Source organism: Camellia sinensis, chromosome 9 (genome assembly GCF_055761805.1).
Source record: "Camellia sinensis isolate YWXY chromosome 9, ASM5576180v1, whole genome shotgun sequence".
Classification (NCBI taxonomy): Eukaryota; Viridiplantae; Streptophyta; class Magnoliopsida; order Ericales; family Theaceae; genus Camellia; species Camellia sinensis.
The window spans coordinates 64,674,992-64,692,666 of record NC_138969.1 but is presented as its reverse complement, the minus strand read 5'-3'; the positions used below and the strand labels follow the sequence as shown (position 1 = coordinate 64,692,666).

The following is a 17,675-nucleotide window of genomic DNA, read 5'->3' as shown; positions in this document are numbered from 1 at the left end:
ATTATGAATTTTTAGTGATGTCGTTTGGGTTGACCAATGCGCCTGCAGCTTTTATGGATTTAATGAACAGAGTATTTCAACCCTTCTTAGATCAGTTTATGGTAATTTTTATTTATGACATTCTTGTGTACTCGAAGAGTAAAGAGCAGCACAAAGAACATCTGAGAATAGTGTTGCAGATATTAAGGGAGAAGAAATTATTTACTAAATTAAAGAAGTGTGAATTTTGGCTGGAGAGTGTATCATTTTTGGGTCATGAGATATCTAGAGATGGGGTGTCTGTTGACCCCAAGAAAGTGGAGGCGGTGGTAGAGTGGAATAGGCCTTCTAGTGTCACTGAAATTTGTAGCTTCTTGGGTTTAGCAGGTTATTATAGAAGGTTTGTTGAGAGATTTTCCCAAATTTCTATGCCTTTGACTCGTTTAACACAAAAGGGGGTTAAATTTGAATGGTCTGATGATTGTGAGAAGAGTTTCCAGGATCTAAAGAGTCGATTGGTGTTTACTCCAGTACTTCTAGTTCCGTCTGGAGATGAAGGTTTTACCATCTATAGTAATGCATCGAAGATGGGTTTGGGTTGTGTCCTGATGCAGAATGATAAGGTAGTGGCATATGCGTCTAGGCAATTGAAGCCATATGAGCAGAATTATCCTACGCATGCTTTGGAGTTGGCTACAGTGGTGTTTGCATTAAAAATCAGGAGGCACTACCTGTATGGGGTGAAATGTGAGATATTCACTGATCATAAAAGTCTGAAGTATATTTTCACTAAAAAAGAATTGAATATGAGGCAAAGGAGATGGTTGGAGCTATTAAAGGATTATGATTTGACTATCAATTATCATCCAGAAAAAGCCAATGCAGTGGCTGATGCTTTGAGTAAAAAGACCCCAAGTAATTTGGCTACCTTGATCACTGACCAAAAGAATATCTTAGAGGACTTGCGAAGGTTGAATATTGAGATTAGATGGCACAACCATGGAGCGCAGTTGGCAAACCTTAGGGTTCAACCCACATTGATTAATAGAATTAAAGACGCTCAAGGAAGAGATCCTCAGTTGCAAAAACTTAAGGCTGAAATGGAAATAGGGCTACAGATGGAATTTTGTATGCATAAAAATGGAACCTTGAGATTTGGAGGGAGGTTGTGTGTGCCTAATGATTTAGAGCTCAAGAGAGAAATCCTGAGAGAAGCTCACAGTTTAGGGAAATTGCTCAGTATGTTGCTCAATGTTTGGTATGTCAACAAGTGAAAGTTGAACATCAGAGACCTGCAGGTAAGTTACAACCTTTTCCTATTCCCGAGTGGAAGTGGGAACATATTACTATGGATTTTGTGACAGGGTTGCCTAGGACCCAAGGTGGTAACAATGCTATTTGGGTTATTATTGATCGATTGACCAAATCTGCTCACTTTCAAGCTTTTAAGGTAGGGTTCTCCTTAGAGAGGTTTGCAAAATTGTATATCAAGGAGATTGTGAAGTTGCATGGTATTCCGATGACCATAGTGCCTGATAGAGATAGCAGATTTGTATCTATGTTTTAGAGGAGTTTGCATACAGCTTTGGGTACTAGTTTGAATTTTAGCACGACCTTTCATCCTCAAACTGATGGACAGTCAAAGAGAACTATTCAGACTCTTGAAGACATGTTGAAGGCCTGTATTATTGATCTTGGAGGTTCTTGGGATGAGCATTTGGCCTTAGTGGAATTCTCTTATAATAATAGTTATCATGCGAGCATTCAGATGGCACTATATGAGGCTTTATATGGACGAAAGTGTAGATCACCTATTTGTTGGGATGATGTGGGCGAAAGGAAGTTGTTAGGGCCTGAGATTGTGCAACAAATAGTGAACAAGATCAATCTTATTAAAAAGCCACTTCGCACTGCACAGAGTAGACAGAAAAGTTATGCAGATAACAGGAGATGCGATTTGGTGTTTGGGGTTGGAGACCATGTGTTCCTTAAGGTGTCTCCTATGAAAAGAGTAATGAGGTTTGGTGTTCGTGGTAAATTGAGTCCTAGATTTGTTGTGGACTATTTGAGGTTTTAGATCGAATTGGAGAGGTAGCTTACAGACTTGCCCTATCACCTTCACTAGTTGAAGTTCATAATGTCTTCCATGTTTCGATGTTGAGGAAGTATATACCGAATCCCAATCATGTGATTGATCATGCACCGTTTCAGTTTAAGGAGAATTTAACCTATGAGGAACACCCTGTAAGAATTGTTGATAAGAAGGAGCAGGTTTTGAGGCGTCGAGTCATCCACTACGTTAAGGTTCAATGGAGCATTCACTCGGAGAGAGAAGCTACTTGGGAACTTGAGGATGAAATGAGACAAAAGTAACCACAACTTTTTGAGACTACAGGTATGTCAAATTTCGAGGACGAGATTTCTCTTAAGAGGGGAAGAATGTAAAACCCAAGTTGTGTGTAGGATTATTTTATTGGATAGATTAGTAATTAAATTAATTTATATGGGTCATTTATTAATATCAAAGAATTAGTTATGAGATGGCATTATATTTTCTATTACTTAGATGGGTAATTTTGTAACTTTGAGAAATTAGGTTAATAAGCCCACCTATATATTATGGCTTTAAGTCTTGGGAAACAAACAAAACAGAGGCTAGGAATTGCTGCATAGGCGGCTAGGGTTTGAGAAGGTAAAAGAAAAAAGAAAAGAAAAAGAGAAGAGAGGTTCAAGTGAGGGTGCAATAGGGATTGGAGGCAGCACGTTGGTGATTTTGGGACACCCATTGGTTAAGGTAAAATCTGTCTTTACTGTTAATTGTTAAGTTTATGTTGAGGAATTTAACAATCAATGCATTAAGGGGATTTGGATGATCTTTAGGTGCCTACTTAGGTTTTGAGAATTGGGTGCAATGTGTAAGTGTACCTTTGGGTGGGTAATAGAATCAATGGAGTTTTGTATTATGGGTAAGGGTGTGTTTGGCTATAAAGTTGGGTTGAATGATTTGATCACTTGGATATTAAAGCAATACATTAATCTAATATGATAGGGCTTTTGTGGGTGTATGTAACACGTAAAAATATTAATTTATTTGAGGTTTTGTTTATTAGGTTTGTGTGATTAAAGTGGTGGAGCTGAGTGTTTGGAGTTAGTGTTGAGATATTGTTTTTAAGCGTTTGATGCAAGTAACCCTCTATCACTGTTGGTATATTTTTATTCCTATTGAATCGTTTAAAATTATAAGTATTTATTCATAGCCTTCATGTTCTCTTAAAATAAAATATGGGTCAAGTATAAAACAGCATTGAAAATTATTATGAAAATTATTTGAATATTTTGTGGAACTATTATGAAAATTGTACTAAATGTTTATTATGAAAATATCGAATATTTTATTTAAAAGTTGTGTATTGTTTGAATTTTGAACATCACTCTAGTCTGACTATGATTTGGACCTTAGCCAATAGGGGTTATTTATTGGCACAGAAACTAGTTTCTTTTGGGGCTTTACCACCGGCCTATGTGTGGTTCTAGGCCTTTTCACGGGCTAAGTGACCGTAGTCATTAAGACTTGGGTTTTGTGAATCAAATCATTGAACCATCTGAATATCGAACCATCGATTTGAACAACGAATTACTTTGAATCATCTTGTTGGCTTTTCATTTAAAATGTATTGTACATTGTTTATTTTTAGCTATGAAACCATCTTACAAATAATTGTTCATTTATTGAACTGTAGAAAAAAATTATATTTATTGGTTATCGATTTATTTATTTATTTTTGTATACTTGATCCAGCTAGCAGTGATGGTTGGTTATTTACTGGGCTATCTAGCTTACCCTTATTTTTTTTTTTCAGATTCTGAAGAGTAGAGTTGCGCAAGATTATTTTTACATGTGGGAGTGCCGAGAGTAGGACTATGATTTAAGTACTTGGATTATTGTTTTGTTAATGGATTTTATTAGTGGACTCGGTGGATAATTTCATATGATAAGAATAATCAATTTTTATGGATTTTAGCATTATGACAATTAAGGATTTAATTGGAGTATTTTACATTGTTGGTTATGTGTTGGACTCTTAGCCTCGCATGCTCACTTAAATGAGTGTGCGGCATTGTCACGGAGCTTGGGGCGTGACAAAATGTTTCTTTAGCATTGAATCCTTAGCAATTGATTTGTATATTTATCTCAAGTGAACATGAGGACCAATGATATTGAGGAAATAGAAAATGACACACATTAAGAAGACATAGGATCTCCATTTAGAAATAGAAATCTATTGCATGCCCCTTTTAGAAAGAAGTGCTTTAGTCACTAGGGTAATGTCCAAGCAACTCCTGTATAGTTTATGGTTTATATGTCCAAGTCCACAAATATTGACAAACAACATGTATTCATACGTATCAACATCATCAATTAAGGAAAATATTGCAGTCCTTATTTTGAAGGAAGTTCTTAGTTACTATAGAAATATCCAAACAAACCGAATCGTAATATGTGGTCAATTTTAGTTCTCAATCAATAAAAATCAAAAGATTTGTTCCAAAACCAAACCGTTAAACCCTAGTGAGGATGCTTGTAACTACAAAGGCAACAACTAAGTATGCCTACTACGGAATTTGTTAACTATCTAAGCTTACTAATTTTATTACTTATCTTCATTCTCCTAACCAAGAAATCTTCCAAAAGGCTCCCACAAACAAGATATATGTGGAACACAAAAAATTGAGAAAAATTTATAAAAAAGAAAAAAAGAAAAAAAAGAAAAGAAAAAAGACATGTACTAAATCCATAAACGAGCTATATGTGAAACACAACAAATTTTGATAGTATGAAAAACGACAATTATTTGGCCCGTTTGGTAGAGCTGTGGGAAAGTGATTATAACTTATAGCCTATAGCTATGAACATAAGCTGATTTTTTACTTATAAATTAAGCGTCTCCTCCCCCACTCAAAGAATAAGTTGATTTTTGACTTACAAAAAGCAATAAGCTGTATTGTTAAGCTGAACCAAACACATCAAAATAGCTTAAATTAAGCTAAAAGCTGAAATAAGCTGAAAATAAGCTTTACCAAACAGGGCCATTGTCCATCTTCAAATCCCTAGCTCCAGCATTGAGTACAACCTACCATGTCTTGCCTTGACACCCACCAAAATATATAAGGTTATTGTAACAAGCAGTTAACATTAAGGATTAGCCCAATAGATGAGTTACCAAATGTAATGTCTAAATTCGAGTTTACTGTTATGTAGCTTCCCCTTCCCCTTCCCCTACCAATTTACATATATGTATATGTATATATATATATATATATATATTGTAGTAAGCATCTACCTTACTCCATGTTTTGTTCACAAAGGACCATCCAAAAGCACATGATATTTGCCTTCCACTTTCTTTCGTTTTTGTTTTTGTTTTTCTTTCTTTTTTTTATGAGCAAAAAAATCACTTTATTGATATAAATCAAGAATTGAAATACATCAATAAAGCTGAGGGAAGTGTAGAAAGAATCAAAGCTAAACCAAAACCCAAAAAAAAAAAAAAAAAGAACACAAAACACAAAACAAAACAAAACAAAACAAAAACAAAAACAAAAGCGAGAGAGAGAGAGAGAGAGAGAACAAAAGCAGAACTCATCATTTCTGCACAACTCAAAAGAGCAACAGAAAAACTTCTCCAAAACTCCCAAATCACACTGCAAGAAAATTGACTTTTACCCACATTTCAAAAATGCCGCAATAGGCTTGAAAAATGCTACAATATGTTTTCACAATGTTTAATATTTTCGTCATAGATACAACTGCCGCAATAACTTAACAACGTTTCAAAAACGTCGCAAAATCTTTGACACCTGCTTACTTTTCCATCACAATTAATATATGATGTAATGATGACATCAGTCAGTGGCGTTTTTTTGAAAAATCACTACGTTTCTTCATTTTTATACTTGTCTCAGATATGATGTCACGATGACATCATTTAGTGGTTTTTTTTTTTAAAAAATGCCCTTTTCTTTTTCTTTTTTTATTTTTAAGAACACGGGCCCAATTAATTGAGAATTTAACTAGGAACAAAGATTGAGAATTAATTGAGAATTTATATAAAAGAACACAAATTGGCTCAAATTTAAATTACAATGCCAAATTGAAGACCATAAAATTCCACTTCATCTCCTTGGAGATTTAACCCTACAACTTTCCAAATCTCAATTGTTTACTGTCCAACAATCTAAATTTTCTTCAAATCACCCCCCCATTTTGTTGTTAAACTATGCAAACCAATCTGCAATCTATATCTTTACTTTGCATTCAGCAGAAGTCAGTTTGTTGACACTAATTATCTTCATAGCACCCTGTTCAAAAATAAAATGAAAATGAGCACACCCAATCAACAAAACTTGTTTCCACAGTTTGGAAAAGCAATAATTGAGAGAATTTTCAACTTCCACAACAATAAATGAGCACACCCGATCAACAAAACTTTGTCTTCCAATAGCTAATTATCCCAATTGCTTTCTACCCTCTCAGATAAAATTATACACTTGTTAGCAATTTCTATATATCACTCTATTAAAACCAACACGATTAACTGCACACAGAAAAACACTCACACAAACTAAACTACTGATAAATCTGCAATGACTAATTTTCCCCCATTAATAATAATAATTAAATGCTGGCACAATTTAGAAGTAAAGAAATTGATAAATTGATGACGCTGATTCCTCGTCCCACAGTGTGTATGTGTAAAGTTTCCATATACAAAAATAATCCCACACAAACAAAATAAAAAAGAAAAGTCTTATCACTCACAAGACTACCACTTCTCTGTTAAGGGTAAATAATCGTCTGAACAATTCAACTTGTTACAACTTTTGATTGAATTCAATGAAAAAGTAACTACTTGACAATGATAAGATTTTAACAAGAAAACATACATGTCCCATGATATTCAAATTGGAATTCAAGAACCATAAAATGCCCAAACACAACAATTACACTTAAACCCTCTAAGGGTTTACAGTTAAAGCCCTTATAATCATAAAGATCAAAAAAAAACTTTCAAAATCAAAGCCAAATCCATAGCAGAATCCCAACCCAATTTGCAGAATTTAATCATTAGAACAATAATTACCCAAAAAAAAAAAAATTAAACCATCACAAATTGAAGCAAGTATTCCAACAAAAATTAAATATTAGCAGATGTATATGACTAATGTTATTAATGCTAAAAAGGGATTCATTTTAGGCTTACCCAGAATTAGAAAACTTGTTGAGAAGTTGAACCTGAGCGTTTCAGGGATTTGTGGGTCTTTTGGAGATTTGGGAGACACATGAAAGAAAAAGAAAGAAAGCAACCCTTTTTGTGGTGGACAATGAAAAAAAAAAAACCTTTTAGAAAGAGAAAGTTTAGAGAAAGATCAAAAAATAGAAGAAGCTTTGAGGAGATTGACAACTATTATGACATTTTGTTGTTCTTCCCAATCAGAAATGGACAGCCCATTTCTAGTTGACAATGACAAATCTTTCATATGCAATAAGAAATCCCAAACATCGGTTAATCAAACATTCACATTTATTAGTCCTTTTAACATATAAGGCTTTGTCTCAACAAGTAGATAATCTCTCTACTAATAAAATAAGAAATCCCAAACATTAAAGGTATCCCTTAAACAAATATTAATGTGCAAGCAACTTGAGGCCACTATAGATGAATTTAAAAAAGAAAAAGAAAAAAAAAAAAGAATCAGTCACACTATAGTCACTATTACCTCCCCAAGGCCAAGTCCAACCACATGTTTGGTTATTAACCTAGCAGTCACACTGCTGCAGAGAGAATAAACAACAAAGAAATCAGCCTCTTGTTCTTTTTTGCAATGATATTAATAACCAAGAGAGTAACTTGATAAGATTCTTACAACATTTTTTTCTTCTCCACATCGCCAAATTACAGAGGAAATCAAGCTGAAAGAAAAATAGATATTGGAACAAAGTATGAGTGAGTATGCAATACAATGAAAACCAACCATGTTCATCCTGTTCAGTAAAGCATTAATAGAAATGATATTCCCATTCTATTTTAAACTTTTCACTCTATTTTTTTGTCTTTTAGCCTCTCACAAGTGGAGTATGAATATCATTTGCTCTACCTTATATTCAATAAAAAAAAATCAAATATTCTATATCTAACAATCAAGAATACTGTCAAGAATATAGTTGTCCAGAATAAATACACCTCAAACATATGACCCTTTTTTTACTTGATTGGCCATCTTCATACTTCCCATTTTCAAAAATTTCAACAAATATACTTTCTGAAATTTGATATTTTGTTAACCATCTCATCAAAATCAAATTTTGATATGAACCACAAATCCAAAAATAACATTTGAATTTTGAACTGAAACATGATATAAACTCCTAAGCATGAATTGTATCAAAATATACTAGTGACAAGCACAAAGCATATTAGGCCAGCAAAGGTGTCTTTTCTCCTTTTTTTGATGGACCATGATCTAGGTAACTCAACAAAAAAAGAAAAAATAAACCAAGAGTTGAATGACCAATGTTAGAAACCACAGAACACTTTAAGATGCAGAATGATCTTTTTAAGATAATCTCTTGTAGCTTCACAAAATAAAAAGGCAGATCATCTACATATAGTTGGTTGAAATTGGTGTAAACCACATTTTTTTCTTTCCAAGCAATTGCAAGCAAAGAAAAATAGTAGTTTATCAATTTAAATGGGAACTACATTGAAATGATTAATAAGAGAGTTAGAAAGCAAGAAAATGCCAAAATGAGATTCCTAAAAAAAGGCAAAATAATAGACTAGAGAGAGCAGAGCAGATCTGATATTACCATATTAGCAGATCAGAGAGAGAGAAAGCATATCTGATCGAAGAGAGGGCAGATCTACATCTCTTCATCGTTGAGCTTCTACTCATTGTTTCCAATGATCCACATAAAAAAAATTAAAAAAAATCAAACAAATATCTTCAATGAATTTACTTCATAAAAGTTGCAGCAACAGTTACTACATAAAGAAACAAGGAATCAATATAACAATTAGTGGCAAATTCACAACCAAACCAATTTTTTTTAAAAAAAAATTCAAAAACTATAACATACACTATCAAAAACATCAATACTAAAAAAAAAACCAAAGTCTGGATATGCATTGAACATAGAGAGCAAGTTTCAGGAGAGATAATGAAGCTCATTACCTTTATGCCAAAGTGTAGTGCCGAAATGCAAGCAGAATAGATCTAACTCTTGAAGAGAGAAACATAAATTTATAAGTAAAAACAGAATGAGACTCACAAAAATCAATCAAATGATTAATCGAAATAGATCTAAACGAAAGCAAACGATCGATCAATTAATTGAAAGACAGTTTTGACAGGGGCTGATCTCAGATCTGTGTTCTCAGATGTATACAATCTTAAAAAAAAAAGAGAACAATAAATGAATTAAATACTCACAAAATCGAAAGAGAGAATCACAAATCTGGACAATCAACCTTCAAATCTGCAAGAATCAACCTTCAAATCATCGACAACCTTCATGGATTTGATGGAGAGAGAGAGAGAGAGAGAGAGAGAGAAACGTAGAACATTTAATCGAGAGTGACCGAGGGCTTTCAACCTCAAGAGCCTTCACAATATCTTCTGTTCAAACTCGATATCGGGGAAACTAAGAGTTTCTGAACATGGTGGTTGTACTATTTGATAAATCTGAAGTGAAGAGAGAGAGAGAGAGAGAGAGAGAGAGAGAGAGAGAGAGGGGGTTTTGAAAAGGGGATCTGAGTTTCAGAGAGTCTAGAGTGACATGGTTTTGAAAGGTCTCAAACGGCGAGAAGGTTTTAATATGAACTGGTGTGATCACTACACAGCTACATGATGTTGTCTGACCTAGATGTTAGACAATGTTTACAAAACATTGTGCTTCACTAATCAACAAAGACGTTTCAAAAAATGCTATATTATAAACACCGTACAAAGTCCTTTTTCTTGTAGTGTCAAGAACAACCCTCAGCCTTAAAAAGCAACAACACATCCTTATAAGTTATAACTTAAGGTTTCCTATAGCAGTAAAAATATTCTTCATGAAAGCAAGACCTCCCTAGCCAACAAAGCAACAACCCTACACCACCAGCAACATCAAAGAACATATCAGCAGCAACAACAAGAACAATAAAAAAGAGCCAAGCCTCCTTCGCACCTCAACCATCTCATTGCTTCAATGTTTGTCAAGGCGGCTTTGAGTTTCCTGATCCCGTCAAGGCAGTTGATAATACCAGACACTGGGTAATTGACAATACCAAAACAAGCTTTAGCCCAAAGAGCGAAGCACAAGTTTACTAGGTGAATCACATCATGAACATGCTATTCTGAGTGGTTAAAGGCAGTAGCATATTGAGCTAACCAGACAACCATGTAGAAGAGGGTCACCCAAAGTTGTTTCTCAAGGTTTTGAAAAGAAGGATCAAGCCACCACATAAAAAGATCAAAGAGACAGACTCAACAAACACCACCCACACCAGTTTAAACAACAGGACCAGCATTCCCAAGCGAACTGACAGTGAATTAAGATATGGTAGATTAGGGGTGGGCAACGGTTTATCCGAACCGCTCAAACCGCCCAACCCGTATATAAATGGGCGGTTTCGCAAACATAATGCGGGCGGATGCGGTTTGAAATATGACAAATTTGCGGGTTGCGGGCGGGTCGCGGGTTAAAACCGCAACCCGCAAAAACCGCCTGCACTTTAATTAGTATTATTATTATTATTTTTTATATACCAACTTTGTAACTTTAACAGGAGCATCATTATGTTCTCTATGACACTAGGATCCTTATTTTTAAGTATTTCTCAACTTTCTTAATGTCGTAAAATTATCAAGTCCTAAACTTGGTTTCTTATATGATTTTCATTGATGATTCATCCACTTTTTCCTAATAAATTTTTTCTTCTGGTGATCGATGAAGCTTCTAGTTTGATTATTGATTACTGAATTGACAATTCTAATTGAGTACAACTTTTAATGCATTGATATACATTTTTTCCATGACAAAAATGCTAGTGATATTCAATTTTTATTTGTAAACTCATCAGAAAATTGTTATCAAATGATCACAAATATATAAAATGAATCTAATGCCTAAATTCGATGGGAAAAAAAAACTTAAAAATTAATTTTTAAAGAAAAAAGTGTAAACCGCAAACCGCCCGCAACCGCCCGCACATTTACAAACCCTATCCGCACAAACCGCAAACCGCACTGCGGGCGGTTGCGGGTTGACTTTTTCTTAAACCGCATAGATGCGAGCGGGTCAAAACCGAACCGCAAACCGCACAAAACCGATCCGCGAACACCCCTATGGTAGACAGATTTGACAAATCTTAGACACATTGGACAAAGCGCTTAAAACTCATTTAGGATTACCCTTGTTAGCTAAAAATTTGCTAAAAGGCTACTTTACCTAGAACAGCTTGCCAACAAAATATTTCGAATTTGAATGGGAGAAGATTATTCCAGAAAAGAGATGCGACTTGAGACGACAAACCTCAAAACCACAAGATAAATTTTCAGACATTATAAAAAGATCTAATCGAATAGGTTCCATTATTTTTATCCCACTTTCATTGTAGCTTATCCTCCATGTCAAGAGTCAAGAATTAAGTTTATTCATTAAATTATCCAAAAGGACATTCTCCCAAACAAATAAACTCCTCCTGAATTGCAAACACCACTTGTTCAAGCTTCCCTTGAACAAAAGAACATCATTAACCATAACAGATTTCTGAGACAAAATCCAAAATAGTCTAGGAAACTCATATTTCAAAGATTTATCACTGAACCATAAATCATGTCAAAACAAAACTTGACGTAGACCCCCAAACTAATCATAACAGATAATCCTTGGACAATATTCCTATTTGCAATGCAAAGTCACACTTGGGATCTACCAACATTAAGGGCTTATTTGATAACCCTGGTAGGAGTTGGGACTGGATTGGTAATTTGATAAGTTCCGCATAATTCATGTTCAATTGCACACCCCCCAAAAAAAAAGAAGGGAAAAAAAGGCGTGGATAAACAATCCCATTAAACAATAAATTCCCCAAAATGGGTGAATTAGGAATATCATGGGATGAATTTGTCCTGTGAGAATGTGTGTTAAAAGACAATTTTACCTTTGCAATAAATAAACAATAAAATCAACTTTTATGTAATGAGGTCTTATATGAAATTTCATATATTTAATCCTGACGAACTAGTGCAATACAAAGATGAGCAATTTGTATTGATATAATAATCCCGTGGTAAATAAATGTGAGCATTTGGTATTACATATTTAACCTAATACTATCATACTAGCAATTCTTAAATGTTAGCCATGGCCAATGAATTTGCATGCCAGGGCTATAAGGTTCATTAATAATATGAAAATGTAGTTGTAGTGAGTTGAGCGATGTGTATAACGTTTTTCTCAAGAAAATGAAAGATTATCAAAAGGAAAAGAAAAATAGAAAAAAAGGAGTTGGTATATGTTCTTTGTCACCTTTTAACCCTAGAAACAATCAAACATCATACCATTGAACTCATGAAACTACATACAAAAAAGGACCGCAAAGTAAGGTTCGTTTATGGACAACCCAATGTGTAGACACCCCACTTTTGACCATTTAAGACTTGGGCACTCTTTCTTGAGTACCCAGTGATGAAAATGAGATATGCTAGTCCAATGAATCCCTTAGCAAAAAGTCTAAGATGCGATGCAAGCTATAAACTTTCCAAACATCTGTTTTGGCCAAAATGCTTTTCGACCAAATGGGAACCTTTTTCAAAACGAGTTTGGTTGTGCAGTTCCAAACATTACCAATATATCCTGAGGCTCATTATTTCTCAAGCTAGAATACCACGCATTTTCAAACAAACAGAGCAATGGATGAGGTGGGAATCAACGGAAGAGGTGAAATTCTCTGAAATATCTGTTTCTCCTCTCAATTCAGGCTATCATTACCTTGTTGATCTCAAAATGTACTTTCTGACTGGCGGGACAACATAAGATGGCCGGTCAAAAATGCATTTGGCCGGACACCAAATGGTACGACTGGCTAAATTGTCCAAGTACAAAGCATTTTCGGGAAGTTCAGCTTATTCAACACACTTTCCATAAATATCTTAGATATTTACACCCGAGGCTCTATAAATAGAGCTCAGCAGCCCCTTTCCAGGGGTTGGAAAATTTGCCCAAGGCTAAGATAAGCCTCTTGACTTCTCTCTCTTTCTCATCCATCTCCTACCTACCACCCTCTAACTTTGAACAATCCAACAACATCAAAGCTTGATCCCTAGCTTCTAGTGAAGGTTCTTGGACATTTTAAAACATATCTAAAAGGACTTGAGGGAATCAAGAGAGAGTTTGGTAAACAAAGAAGCTCATCCTCTTTAAAAGGTGAGATTATTGAACTTTTGACTATCATTTCTTCTCCTTTCCTTTATTTCTGACCTTGTTCTTCATTATATAACTGTTGTAAATATGTAACAAGTCCTCGTGGATGTAGAGGGAGTAGAAATTAGCCACCCATCCATTGAGTTGACAGTCTTTCTTTCCTTTCTTGCTTTCTTTAACTAAAGTCTCTTATTTTTGTATATTTTGGAACCCAGTGGAGGTGATTGGGAGTTGAAATTAGCCATCTGTGCACAAGTTTAATTTGTAGAGTAGTTTTCCTTCTTGTTACACACTCTCTCTTCATATATCCTATCTTCCAAGCACTTTGATCCATGTGTCTCAACTCTTCACTCAATGTCAATGCGTGTTGGGGGTTGTTTCATAGGATTGTTTGAATGATCCTTGGGATTTGATGTTGAAAACGTTGTGTTCTCCCTTCTATTGAGTATTTTTAGAAGTAAAACAAGAGGTTTTATGTCAAAAGGCATTGAACTCTCTCTTCTCAATCATTTGTGAACATGGAAAATGATAGAAACACTCTTGTTCCATGAATTATAGAAGAGTTTTCAATGGATTTTTGATGAATCCCTTGCTTTCAAAGCAAAGTTTCTGCTAAGAAATGATGTGCATTAATGTACTCTCTCCAATTAATAGCATAGATTTGGGTACTAACTTGCCCTTATTCACAAAGGGATGATGTAGGTTCCCATCTATTTCTTAGGCTTGAATTTGTTTTTTGCTTTGATCCTCTTATGTCCTCAATTTGTTGCAAAACATCTGTTGTATACATCTGTTTATTCTATTGTTAAGGGTTGAGGCCCATCTATCTCTTCCCTAAGTGATTCATAAGTGGAGGAGGTAGAAGGGATGAGCACCCCTTGGAAGATGTTCTTAGCTTCTCTTCTGGACTTTCTACACTGACCTAAATCTCGAACGAAAAAAGAGTTCGGCCCGCCCATTTTGTGTTCGGCCATATGATCTTTCCGAAGAATAGAGCAGACAATTTCTAGGGAATGCTCTCCTGGGTGGTTCTGGAGCTGGTGGATGGTTTATTTTAACCACTTAGAATGATTTGTTAGATTCAGCAGTAACTTGACTGAATTAATTTAATGTTGTAATAATTTCTCCAATCCCTATTCTTTTCTTTTATCATCTATTCAATTGTTGTAATAATCTCTCTCTTCCTCTCCCTTCCACTCCCCTTTCTTATTCAAATTGTTGTAATAATCTTCCAACCCCACGTCTTTCTAACCTTTTTATTTACAAGCTTTTATATTGCATCTTGTCTTATTTATCACGCCCATGTATTACATCCATTTTTAATGCATTAGGGTCCGACTCATTCGCATTTGTAGAGTTTATCATTTCCAAGTTGAATATATGCGTTGTTGGCACATAAATTTCAACTAAATTTATGACACGTATGGAGTCTATGATAGGAAGGTTGTAGGTAATCACTTCCTAAAAAAAGATCAATATGATCCGTTGAAATACATAAATAAAACGACGTTGCATCTCAACAACGTTATTCAAGATACTCAAGTGACACGTGGAGCCTAAGAAAGATGACACCTGTAGAGCCTACAGCAAGGACACCACACAGGATGAAACCCCAAAGATCAATCTGGTTAATCAGATATACGATTAATCAGATAGCGCTATTATTCAAAATTCAAATAGGCGCTATCATTCAATTTGAAATTCAAATTAAAGATGAAGCATTCCTATCACCTGATGGCCCTCTATAAATATGAGGACCATCACACAAGACGGAAGATCAGAAAATCAGAAGGGAAAAGATCAGAGAGAGAGAGAAAGAAATTGAGAGCTAAAGAAGTCGTTACCAAAAAAAAAAGAAAAGAAGAGAAGCCTAGAGAACTGAAGAGCCTACGCTAATGGCGATAAATAGGTAAAGGGTTCCAAACCCAAGAATTGTATTTTTGTATTTGAGGGTTCAAAATCCATAACAATTTCAATAAAATATTTATTTTTCTTAAATTGTCTTTTGTTGTTTATTTTGTTCTTCATTAATCGGAGGTTTCATTTGTATAAAATGTGTAATTAACGATCTGAAATAGAGATCGGAAATAAAAACCTGCTATTCAAATAATCAACAATGTTTAGTCCAAAAACTAAACAGTGGACATTTGTAACATAAATTTTGAAATATGTTGAAATACTTTATGTTTTAAAATTTGTGTCTACAAATTCTGGCACGCCCAGTGGGACATATTTCTCCTCCCATCTTTTGAAGAACAAAAAAATATATATATAAATATATATAGTTGAAACTTACTGATGTATTCTTTTGTTATAGGAATGCTGAAGCAACTGTTAGGAGACAAACCTACAATCCAGTGGTTCTGAAATCACCAAGGGTGGAGATAGCACCCATCACCGAAGAGGCTCCGGAGCGAATGCTCTTGGCTGTCCCAAAGGTAGAACCAACGAAATCCTAGAAAGATGCACTTCTTTCCCTTATCACCCAAGGGGCTCCGGAGCGAAAGCTCTTGGCTGTCCCGAAGGTAACTGGTGTGACAAAGAAAGTCACACTTCTCCAGAAAGCTGAAAGTTTGAGAAATATTACTAAAGATTATGTGAAAACGTCAAAGCAGTACGCAACTATGAGGGCCACAGCCCGAACGAAGAGCTTTCTAATTCAGGCAAAGGAGGCTAATCAGTTTGCAACTACGACTTTTGTTGCAGCTTCAACGGGGGCAACAAAAAATGTTGTGGCCCAACTACTCAAAAGGGTAGAAGACTCAATTAAAATGGTGGAGTTTGCCCAAAAGAAAGCCTCTGTTGAAAACATGGCCATCATTAGGGCCATTGGGATGAGGGTAATGACCCAAACTCCTGTTGATGGAAAAAAGGCCCATGTTGTTGAAAAAACAATTACGGCCTACAAACCGATAGTTCTGTTCAGAGCACAAAATTGGTCAAACCAAATCTCAGTCAACTCTCAAGAGCCAAAGGAACACTCGTTGGCTCAACAGGGTTCGAATAATGAACACCCGTTGGCCCGACAGAATAAAGAACACCCGTTGGCCCGACAAGGTTCGAATAAGGAACACCTGTTGGCCCAACGAGATTTGAATCAACATCAATTGGTCTGCTCTAAAAATGTAGGGACTATTTTGAAAATTCATGAGGAATTTGCAAAAACGCAAACGGTTCCTTCTATGCCCCTAGTTGCTCGACTTGATAAGTCATCCGGTCCAGTTTCGAAAAGACAAAGGCGAAGAAGAAATAAGGCCTTAAAGAAACTAGAACTAAGAACAGTAGCAACAAATGTTATAGGAGCTATTGAAAGGGCTCTATCGAAAGATGAACCGCAAAAACAAATTGAAAGTCCTGTCTTTGTTGGAAAATCCAAGGTGAAGGAGGGTAAGCAACCCTTGGGAAATGTTTCTACTTTGGTTGAACTATCTATTGAGGGAATAAGAAAAGGGCCTGTAACAAGGTCCATAACCCGTCAGGCTCAAAACAAAGCATCGCAGTCAGATACTTCAAATATGAGTAATGTTGTGGGGGTTGATAATCCTTTATACGAACAAGATGATTCTATCTCGTTTGTTTCAATGAATATTGGAAAGAATGAATTGAAAAATATCAACAAAGTCGCAGTTATGATGACTGAGGTTGATAAAGAAGGTGAAAATTCGCAGGTCCAACAAGACCAAGGTCTCAAGGAAAAAGTGGTGGCCCTACAAGAACAACTCGAGAGAAAAGAACGGGAAATGGCTGCTATGTTTGAGCAAATGCAACAGCTGCAGGCCCAAATGACAGGACCAGGAAGTGCACCCAAACAAATGACACAACCTGTTGTGGGGACATCTATAGGTATACAAAGTACACTAGCCCCAGGGGGCAATGGTCCTTGTTACTCTGATCTAACCAGTGGTGGTATGAATCCAATGCTCATGGCCATGATTGATGATATGGTGAGGAGACAAGTAAAGAAAGTCAAAGAAAAAGATGATGAGAACTTTCGAATAATTACCAAACCTTACCCAGCATGGGTAGATGTTGTTCCATTCCCTTCTGGTTTTTCTCAACCAGATTTCAAAATGTTTGACGGAACAAGAGATCCAAGACAACATGTGGCTCATTTTCTTTCAAGGTGCAGGCTAATAGCCCAGAATAAGGCCCTGTGCCTGCAGCTATTTGTCCAATCGCTTGAAAGTTCTGCATTTACTTGGTATGCTAATCTTCCTAAGGGATC

The 17,675-nt window shown here is 35.5% G+C and overlaps 1 protein-coding gene and 1 long non-coding RNA gene across 5 annotated transcripts; one reads left to right on the top strand and one right to left on the bottom strand.

Annotated features, from left to right (window-relative positions):
* Window positions 1–1,747: 1,747 nt before the first annotated feature.
* Window positions 1,748–2,352, top strand: LOC145799497 (uncharacterized). Its single transcript, XM_082889087.1, has 2 exons — window positions 1,748–2,012; window positions 2,057–2,352. Exons 1-2 carry the CDS (start codon window positions 1,748–1,750, stop codon window positions 2,350–2,352), a joined length of 561 nt encoding a protein of 186 aa, XP_082745213.1.
* A 3,712-nt stretch (window positions 2,353–6,064) lies between these two features.
* Window positions 6,065–10,377, bottom strand: LOC145798629 (uncharacterized). Of its 4 annotated transcripts, none has more exons than XR_014339820.1 (6): window positions 9,635–10,377; window positions 9,472–9,517; window positions 9,214–9,261; window positions 7,906–9,023; window positions 7,759–7,813; window positions 6,065–6,339 (listed from the first exon to the last, which is right to left on the bottom strand). It is a non-coding gene; the product is annotated as an uncharacterized LOC145798629 (long non-coding RNA). The 4 variants fall into 4 exon arrangements; XR_014339819.1 differs by having other exon boundaries at window positions 9,214–9,255; window positions 9,635–10,376; XR_014339818.1 differs by having other exon boundaries at window positions 9,472–10,373.
* Window positions 10,378–17,675: the final 7,298 nt, after the last annotated feature.

Excerpts from the sequence above, each read along its gene's own strand:
- LOC145799497 (XM_082889087.1), top strand. The coding sequence starts at position 1,748 with ATGGCACTATATGAGGCTTTATATGGACGAAAGTGTAGATCACCTATT. Across the intron at positions 2,013-2,056 it reads AATGAGGTTTGGTGTTCGTG|ATCGAATTGGAGAGGTAGCT; the intron begins GTAAATTGAGTC and ends TTGAGGTTTTAG.